General features: G+C 40.2%; 1 protein-coding gene across 1 annotated transcript; it reads right to left on the bottom strand.

Annotated features, from left to right (window-relative positions):
- Positions 1–3,681: 3,681 nt before the first annotated feature.
- Positions 3,682–9,789, bottom strand: zc4h2 (zinc finger, C4H2 domain containing). Its single transcript, XM_088432302.1, has 5 exons — positions 9,562–9,789; positions 8,291–8,462; positions 7,887–8,059; positions 5,253–5,415; positions 3,682–4,320 (listed from the first exon to the last, which is right to left on the bottom strand). Exons 1-5 carry the CDS (start codon positions 9,612–9,614, stop codon positions 4,207–4,209), a joined length of 675 nt encoding a protein of 224 aa, XP_088288428.1. The 5' UTR covers positions 9,615–9,789; the 3' UTR covers positions 3,682–4,206.
- Positions 9,790–10,237: the final 448 nt, after the last annotated feature.

A 10,237-nucleotide genomic window follows, 5' to 3' on the forward strand; every position in this document is an offset into this window, starting at 1 on the left:
AGAAGAAGCTAGTTGTTACTGCTTACCAGGACGACAAACTTACCTATGGAATTTTTTTTATTTTGTTTATTTAAGTATGTGTCTTATTCTGTTTTATATGCCTAAAAGAGTTGATTGAGGTTGACTGAAACATTCAGTTGAGACCACCTTCGTTGTAAAAAAAAAAACCTCCAGTTTCCCAGCAGAAGCCATTTTAGTAAGTGTCAGCTGCACGACAGTGAGATGTTTCCACAGAGAAGCCATCAGTCAGCTGTTCTTTTGCCAAACCCAACCATGTCTTCATAGAATGTCACGAAACATTCTTTGTGCAGATGGCAAATAGTCCAGATTGCTGACATTCACTGAATACTCTCGGTTACTGTATTGGAGAACACGTATGCAGTATACTGCATCTCGTGGTTCATATTTTACAATTTTTTAAATTTTTCCATTTTCACCTGTGGAGTTTTCATGTTTTCCCCATGCTTGCATGTCCTATCCAATTCACGCCCACATTCCTAATACATACATGATATGTTAGTGACAATATTTTCCATTTGCACGAATGTGTGAAATAATTAAGCAAATAAATAGCTAGACTAAGGGCAGAAGTGGTATTTGTGAGCAGCGCCATGGTTTCATGACAAAAAGAGCACTACAGATGCAGCATGTGCTTTAAGGATCTTGATTTGTTTACAAAACGGACAGAGAAGGTCAGCGGGAGCTGCGTTGTGCATTGAGGCAATTGATTCGTTGTGACGATCCCTGAAGGGGAAAAAAAAAGGAGAAGAAGAGGAAGCTCTCAAAACTGGATGGTTATAATTAGGCATGGGACGAGATACAAATTTCATGAGACGAGAGATCTCACAAGATTGAGTCCACAAGAACGAGATATGATGAGATTTTAGCAACATTTTCAAAATAAAAATATAGTTGCAAATATAAACGTCGTGCTGTGCTCTTCTTGACACCGCTGATCCACTGGCAATCTCTTTGAGTCTTTTCTCACCTCATAATGATTTGATATGGATAGATTTATAAGAACCATGTTCCAAAAAGATGTTGCAACATTTCTCAACGTTATTCCTTATTGGAATAGGTTTGTACATGAGATACTGTGGAAGAAGATATGGCTTCTACCTAATAAATATGTAATCACTAACAAGTTTAGCGATATATATTTTAAATTATTTTGATTTGTATTGTATTGTATTGTATTGTATTGTATTGTATTGTATGTCACCTGTATATTATTTTATTGTTTGTGATTCAACCAGCCCATATTTGTTTTTGCTGTGATTAATAATTTATTCGATGTCATAAACAACCAGCATGCAAAGGAAAGTCAAAAGGAAACTGATTGAATTTGCATCCTCCTTTGTTGTCCGCTTGATGGCGACAGTGGTACGTTGATTTCATAGTGTCCGTAAACATAAAAATAACGTGTTTTTTTTGTGCAATTTATTATGGATGAGTTGGTACTGCACATACTTCTAAATAAATTTATGATGGAAAAATGTTACACCAACCTTCTTTCTATATTTTTTGTTCAGCGGTTGTTGCCTGGTACAACTAAAGCAATCCTTTTTTTTTGTTGGACGATAGACGTCAGTAAAGGTCTCCTATTAAGCCTTTTTCCATTGTTTTTTTGATAACCAAAATCAACATTTTTACGTCAATAAGTATGGCACTGAAAAACTGCATTTTTTGGTGATAATTCTACTAAGTACACTTTTAGTGTAGTGTTCATTACAGTGAACAAAAAATTGAATTGGAATAATTTTACCCTAGTTTTACTTATTTTTTTGCTGTTATTATTATTTGATTTTTTCCTTCTAAGTAGCCATTGTGATTATGACTTTATTCGTAAACATTGGTAGAGACAGTAGAAAATCAAGGTTACATTTGTGTTGCAGGAACAATTGTCAAATATTTAATGATAATAAACTGGAACTTACTTATTTTAATGAGATTCTGAAAAGACTTCTCTACAGGGGTTTTTCAGAGAAATCAATCGTCTGTATCCAAATAAGCACGCAGCGAGCCAAATTTATCCTAACTTTCGGCAAGTCCGGGCCGCACACAGGTGTCCAAATTCACACGGCCTTTAATAAATCTAGCTTTGAAATCTGGCCTTTGTTTCCATGGAGACAAGTCCTGAGCGAAGTGTGCTTTGAGCAGCCTACATTTCGTAGCCTACATTGCTCTGCTGTACTTGGTCCTCAACTGAGCAATTGAGACGTCATTTTCAGGCGACAGCAAATGACCAAACGGCTCCATTATAAGATGGATGAAAATAGCTGGATTTTTCTTTTTAATTCATATTCCACAAAATGCATAATTAATCAGAACGCTGTGTTTAGACTACCGGGAGAGCAGGGAACATATTTTTGTTAAAATAATTCTTTTGTTTGACTTCCCATTTAACCTCGACCGCAGCATTAGTGTGAGGCCTTCAAGGAGATTTTGCAACCTCCATCTCAAGGCCCTGAAATGAAGCCCGTCCCACTGTAGTTCATTTGAACGCCGCGGGTCAAACATCTCGGACGAGATGGGAAGACGAAGTCGTTCATATGCGGTATATAGGCCAAGAGAAAACAAGGCCTTTTCTTGTCTTGGGTGCTCTGATTCACGTTAACGCCGTGGAGCGTGTCTCCTTTCATTTTCCCACTGTGGTCAGTGTGAGGAGTTACAGGTTTCTGCGGCCTTGAAAACTTTTATCAGAACGAAGACACAATTGCCGTACCAGCCGCCGCAAGGCAGACTAAATACACCCATGAGCTAAATGGCTTAGGTCCAAACATCTCTGATACTGATGTCTCCTGGAGACACCGACGCGCTTAATCTGATGCAGTTGGACCTTTTGAACAATTCTTTCTTTTAGGAGTGTGCACGCGAGTTTGAAAACGCCTCGTCGCCCTCCAATGCCCCTCTGTGGATTTGGGAGGAAGTATTTTGTGGAAATATGCGGGTCACAGCAACCTGCGGTCGCCTTAGCAACTACGAAGGAACGTGGAGTTGCCCTGGCAACAGATGAAATGAGGGGTTACCGTGACAAAAACACTACAGGAACTCATTTAGCAGGACCTCGCTGTCCTTTTTCAGACAGATAGCAGCAGACGTGACAGGCACAGCGTTTGTACCATGTGAGGGACAATGCTCAGGTGGTGTCAAACGTCGCTTCTTCGTTTAATATCCCGGCCACACAACCCGATTGTCCATATGGAGCATACTGGGTGCTTCACAAGGTACTAAAGCACACTGCATCATACTTGGAGCTTTTTGTGAGATATTGGTCCTTCAAAGATGTTACATAGAATAGATGTATGTGCATTTTCTCCACAGGTTGTTAGGCTTTGGTAGAGCTTCACTTTGTTCGAGCAAAAGTTTTTTCCTCGCAGACCCTTGCTCTTTGAAGCATCTGCATTTGACCATCCTGAACAACGTGGCTTTGTTTGTCACCTGCTTACTGCTGGGGAAACGAGCATACATGAGCCTGTGGAGTCACTCTGCCTTTGATTAGCGTTGCACACACAATGCGCGCGGGTCTTGGAGCATTGCCATGAAAAAGAACTTTGGTTGGCTGTTACAGCCAGGCAGCTAACAAAAATAATCATTGTGTACCTGAGTTTAAAAGGTTTTGGGTGAATTTGGATATTGTGATGATGACAAGCTTTTCTCAATAAAAATACCATTTCTACATTTTAGTACAAAAGAGACATTTATTTTTATATCACTGTATTAAAACTTACAACACAACGAAGCAACTAGGTTTGGCTGTTTTTTTGCGGGTATGTGGTCTCTTTAACGTTGTAAATCAAAGACATTTAAAGTAGCAATTAAATCTATTGAATAAAATTTTGGCACAAATCACAATTGCAGGAGCATGCAGGCAGTGAATAAAAAAAAAAACAACAGAATTTAAAGTACATTATCTAAGGCAATAAACATAAATATAAATGACTGTTTTGTTCTATTATTGCGGGAACACGATTGAGGAAGTCGCTTAATAAACTTAGGGAGTCATACAGTTACATATTAACACACAAAAAAGCACAGATAGAAACACACAATGTAGTTATGACCCAATCCCTGGCTCAGTGATATCGAATAAGGTACAGTACCAATAATACATTTTAGCCAATTTGCGCGGGAGTCTTCCAAACGCGTAGATTTTTCTTTTCTGTACGCGTGATCAGCACACTGCCAGTAAACAGAAAAACGGATTTACTCGTCCGGCTTCCTTTTGGGCTTCTTTGGGTTGCGTGAGCGGCTCTTGGCCTTGCACAGGGGACAGATGGGAGCATTGCGGTGAATCTGCTGGTGGCACGACAGGCAAGCCTGGAGTAAGGACAAAGGAGCCTGTGTTTAGTTTGAAAACACAAACATTCAAAAATGGATCTCGCGGTGCAAAACAACACCGTTATCATCAGATTCCACTTAAAATGTTTCATGTTCTGAGCACCTCTGGGCAAGTGTGTGATGACCAAAACAAAGGCGGACGACCATGTTTAGACTTATAACACTTGTCAAACGAAGCACAGCCGATTTAGTCGCCCCTACTTACAAATCCTTAAACAGAAACCCCTAAAATTGTTTTATAAAAAACACTAATTCACAACTATTAGTGTATGTTGTGCTCTTTCTGTATGCCTTCCTAGGAACAGCTTTAGGTGAGGAGTAGCAAGTGTCGTCGGCCGGCATCTGACAGCAAGGCAGCTAGACAGTAGAACAGCAGTTTGATGGATCATTCCAGTGGATGGTGTACAGAGCAGTGTGCTAAACTTAGCAAAATGGTGCAAGGAAAGACCTCAATCGCAAATTAGAAGTGGAAGTTAACATCTGATATAGCAGTTGTACCTTTTGCACTTTACCGAGGTTTTAAGTATAAGCAATTACAAACTTTTTTAGGGGGAAATCAATTACTGGCAAATTTTCGCTATCACAGCAGGTCTCACAGTTCCTTTCTCCGGGAACGACGGTTCACCAAGGGCTGGTGTGCACGACGTTTTTCAAATTTAGCCCCGGTAGAACAAACAGTTGTTACACAAAATTAGGCCGCCTGCAGGGCTGGCATTAATGATTCATTTTTTTAAATTATTTTTTGTTTGTACTCCATTTTTGCAGGTCCATTTAATTATAATTTGGGTTGTCACTCTGAATAAACATGCTCTTAATTTTGAATTATTTACCAAACTCTACCTTGTTATATTAAGAAGTAGCAAAACCGCGAGACTTGTTTCCCTTGTGGCTTCTTTTGGGCTGAGAGATACCTTCATGGGTGGTGGCTGTTGTCTGAAGGTGGCCGTCTGACGGGCATCTTGTTTCCGGGACACTTGAAGCTGCTGTGCTGCTGCCGCAGCGGCAGCAAGGGATTCTGGGATGGCTGGCTCATGTGGCTCCTTTTGCCACTCTGCTTTTTGCTTCTCAAAGTAACTGTCGGAGGTAAAGACAAGACAGAAACAGGGCTGGCTGTGAGTCTCATTTGGAGGATCTCACAAACTCCATCCCATCACGTCAGGAGCATCAACACAAAAGAAAACAAGCACACTTTTTTTCCCTTAGTGTGTCAAAGTACAGTCATAGTGAGAGTGTTTGTCTGAGTTAATGTGAGTGTATTTGTGCACGGGTGTGGAGGGCTGGGGGGGGCTCTGCTTCGGTTTTTATGCCTGACTGGCGCATTTCCCTGACTCAAAAAAGTGATATCCCATTTCATTATGCTCCCTGGTTTCTTTCAGAAATAGGTTTGTGCTGGAGTACAATTCACTGAAGACCACATCAGAATGGTTCAGCTTTCCTGTAACCCCAGCTATCACATATTAATGCATTCCATTAACACGACACACCTCGATATTTCATGTTCAATGAATGTTCATTAAACATGTGCTTGCCTAAATTGATATTTCAAACTGATTTTCTATGATGGAGGTCATTTCATCTCAGCGCATTTGAAAATCTTAGGCATATGAGACGTCGTTTCAGTTGAAAGTTACTCTCACACGCTTTCAAGCACAACTTGAGGAGGAATTACGAACGGTAAAAATGATTGCAGAATTACTTTTGTGACAACGAGATGAACCACCGAGAAGTCTGACAGCATTGTGGCACAAAGAAGACAAGAAGAGTGATGGTCGGAAGCCTAGTACAGCTGATCAAAAACCGATCGATAAACACTTGATTTGTCCCGCAGCTTTTCGCTTAAAATTGTGTATCTGTGCAGGACATCCTTAGTTAAAGTGTTCCGAATTAAGCCGTTCAACAACCGCAATTTTTAGATGAACAGACTGTGGATGAATTGCTCCATCTTCCGACCACACTGACCAGTAAGGCACAAATTCACTAAATAGCATTGATCTGCTCATTACAACTCTGTCACAGTAACAGGAGCGATGAACACTCACAGAGAATATTTAGCATTCCTGGATTGAACATTCCAAACTATTGAGAAGTCTCTGTATTTTGCTTGTTTTTTTTTTCTCTGATAAATTTTGCGTTTCTCGCTGGTTGGCATTTAACACTGTTGTTGAGTTCAAATCCCAATCAAAGTGCTGCCAACGTTTTGTTAGCTGCCGATTAGCGGTTGTGTTCTTTCAGTAGACCTCACAGTCATCTACAACTCTTTTTGACCCAGATGGCCAAGCTAATTATAGACTTGTATCCAATTTTCCTTAAAAAAAAAAGAAAAAAAAGCAATTGCCACACATTGACTTCCTACAAAACAGGGACTTCCTAGACCACATCATAGTACTCAGAAACCACTCGTGAAGTTAACTTATGACTTCCCCGTTACTTCAAACAAAGGTCAATTCTTTGTGCTGCCCGTTAGATTTGGATTCAGCCTTCCACACGATAGCATCGTATTCTTTAGCCACCGGTCAAAAGCAACTGCCTTTAATTGGCTTGCTGGGATCCTTAACCTTTTTGATGCTGAGAGCTACTTCTTTAGTACTGAGTAATCAATCATAGTAAATGATTTGAAAAGCAAGACAAAGTGGCCAATATTATATATAAATATACCAATATCTCCCATTTTGTCAAACGTGAACAAAAGTACAAAGCGGAAGGGGAGCACTGACTATTTGCCTTGGGTCTCTAAATGACTGGGACTGAGCCGGCCAATGTGAAATTGCAAAAGCGGGTCAGAAGCACATTGTCCTCATGTGAATTGCTCATGGAAGTCTCAGTAATAGCTTCAATTGCGCAGAAATATTCATACCCAGCATCGGGGCATCATTTCCCAGTCAGCCTGAGCGCAATTTTAGTCCTGGTCCACATGAAAGGTGCTTTAAGATAACACCTCCTGTATACAGTATTGGCACTATTTAAATATGAAACTGTCCTGATTTGACTTCTTCATATGCTCAACAAAGAATAAGACGCACTTGAAAATTACACACCTCCACCCAATTTGCCCTAAAAAAATGTGTTTGTTTAGTTTTTTTTGCGACATCATCATGCATCATATGACACCCCCTGATTTGCTGGTATCCATGCTCAAAAATTGAAGTGCTGTTCGGATAGTCATTTGAAAGATTGGAAATTCTTGTGCTCAGATATGTATTTTTTTAGCACAGAGAAGAGATGATGCTTGTTTGAAGTCACAAAAGCAAAGAAAAGATCCTTCCTGTTTTTCGAGTCTGAATGATAATGCACTGTCGTCTGTTCACAAGTTTCCCCTGATTTTTCATGGAAATCACACACTGGAGGTTGATTTGAGTTTTTTCAATATTTTTTGTGTAAATATTACATTTTCCCCCTAGATGGATTCCAATAGGCCTTATTTACATGCAGATTTTTGTTATTTTTTGGTTGGCCCAGTATGTAGTGTATCCCCTGCAAATAGGGAGGGCGCATTATACTGTAAAAGTACAATTGGATAAGTGTGTGTGTGTGTGTGTTTTACTAACTCCAAGGATAGCTTCTCCTCTTCCTCGTTGAGGTGAGGAAGTCTGTGCAACCCCAAAGTCATCCTCAATGCATCAACATGCTCCTTCAGAGGTTTGTACTCATCGTGCAGGCGGCGGGTTGTTTCCAGCAGCTTGTTAAGGTCATTTTCAGACTGCTTGATTGTGCTTTCCATCTTTGGACAGAAAAAAATAACAGTATAATCCCTAACTCTATAGACAGAGAACTGTATAGTCGGAACTATATATTGGAATATACACACACATGCATGCACAGTAAATAAACAGTTTGACAAAACAACTTGCTTCCTAGTACACCCGCATTAAATTAATTGAAAAGTTTAATAGTACTTGCTATTATGATTATATTAATGGTGCTGTTGTGTAATTGTGACACACAGACTCACCACATTGATATCAGCATGGATCAGCCGGAGCTCCTCTACATGTGCCATCTTCTCCTGCAGGAGGAGGTCCATCTCTTGCTTGTACTCTTTTAGATGCTTCTCCTCAGATTCCAGAGCCTCAAACTCAATCTTCAAGCGAGATTTAATCTTCTGCATTTGAACTGTTTTGTTCCTGTTGGCGCGAGAAGAGGATACTTGGCTCAACTTCTTCACAGAAAAAAATCAAACACCTGATTGGTTGCGGTGCATAAGCGGGGTCGCGGGCAGGTTGGTAAAAAACAAATAAATAGAAATTACAGTCGGTCCCAAGGTTATGTGCCATGCATACAGTATAGTGAATTACTTTGCACAGTCGGATAAGAATGCAAACTCAATTAATCCTTAATCAATTCTTAATAACTTAATTGTTACATATTCAAAGTCCAAACTATATTTTAATTGAGGTTTTATCAGATCAGGTTAGTGATAAACTACAGTGTGTTCATACATACGCAAATTAAAGTTCACATAACTCCATCCTAGACTGAGGTCCCTCGCATACTAAAATATTGAATATTCGTTTATGAAAACGGATATTTTGTATTATATGCTATACAATATTCTATATTTTGTGGACTGGCAAACATGTTGCAGTCATAACCCTGGTGATACAATACATTTAAGATATACTGCATATGCTCCGTTACGTAACATTTTGTGTGTAATATTTATGTGCAGCTGGCCCGTACACCGGCAACGAGCCGGTGTTTGGAGGACCGTGTTGTAACGGGCCTGTGTAGCGCTTTAAGCCCTGCAACGCCCCTGTAACATCACATATTGGAAATTGTATTAGCGATGCTCGCAGTGTTTAAAATTAAAATACAAATTATGTTTTGCACGTGTCAGACGGGGAGCAATGATAGGAAAGTGAGTTGAAAACTGACAGGCAGCTGCTGGCTTTAGCTAGCTCGACCGTAGCAGCTTCTCAACCCACATCTGGAATTTTCCTACACATCTGGAACGCTGACGGAAGTATGATTATAAACGTTCGTGTCTGCTGCACGCGGTGCATATCCGTGCAATTACGTCAAGGCGCACTGAACATTAAAAAAGGCTAGCTTTGTCCTTTAAGGTGAGTAGCAGCGCAGCCGCTGCTAACCAAGCTAGCCCCCACTAGCTAACAGGGTAACAAAGCAACCAAGGGGGGCTCTTCTTTGGCTGCCTAGTGTTGCATTCGCTGACCTTTCGCAAACGTCTGCTTTCCGTCGTGTTTACGTGTTTTTCAGCCTTACCGTACTTCCAGGATGTTTTCTAACTTGCACATGATTTCTTGTTCGTCCGTCATGATGAAGAAATCCCTTTTGTCGTCGTCCAGCTGATACCGCAGTCTTGCCCTGTGGTCTCTAGCGTATTACATTAAGAGAGCGCTCACTCAAGGTGAAGCGATGGCTGAAGCGAGCCAGGAAGTAGTCTGCAAAAACGTTAACGCAGTTGTGCACATATTCCTGTGCAAGTCCGACAAAGGTCAAGTGTTAAAAGGTGGATAAAGTACTCACATTATAAACTACAGGTGCAGCAGAAAGAGGAACGGTAAAAGTAAAAGTATTGATGATTTGTTAATGACAGAGTTATAATGGGTAGGTTTTTTTTTTGTCCAGCAAAAAAGAGCAGTTGCTGCCACATGTTCCATAGTTTCTCATAACACGGTGAACTCAACGGACTAACAATTTTTAGCCAAAAGAATTGGCAAGATTAGCTAAAGAAAATATATGAAATTAAAAACACACCACCCCAATGCCCCCTCCCTTCCTATTACACGTTTGTTATTGTTGGTCTAAGCCACAGGTGTCAAACATAAGGCTTGGGGCCCAGATTTGGCCCGCCACAATTTGCTAGTTATCTTCAACTTTTAAAAAACTTAAAAATATATATATATTTTTTTGTTCCAATCTCTGTTTTGAACACTTT

Source organism: Hippichthys cyanospilos, chromosome 13, assembly GCF_059441005.1.
Source record: "Hippichthys cyanospilos isolate Australia breed blue-spotted pipefish chromosome 13, RoL_Hcya_1.0, whole genome shotgun sequence".
Classification (NCBI taxonomy): domain Eukaryota; kingdom Metazoa; phylum Chordata; class Actinopteri; order Syngnathiformes; family Syngnathidae; genus Hippichthys; species Hippichthys cyanospilos.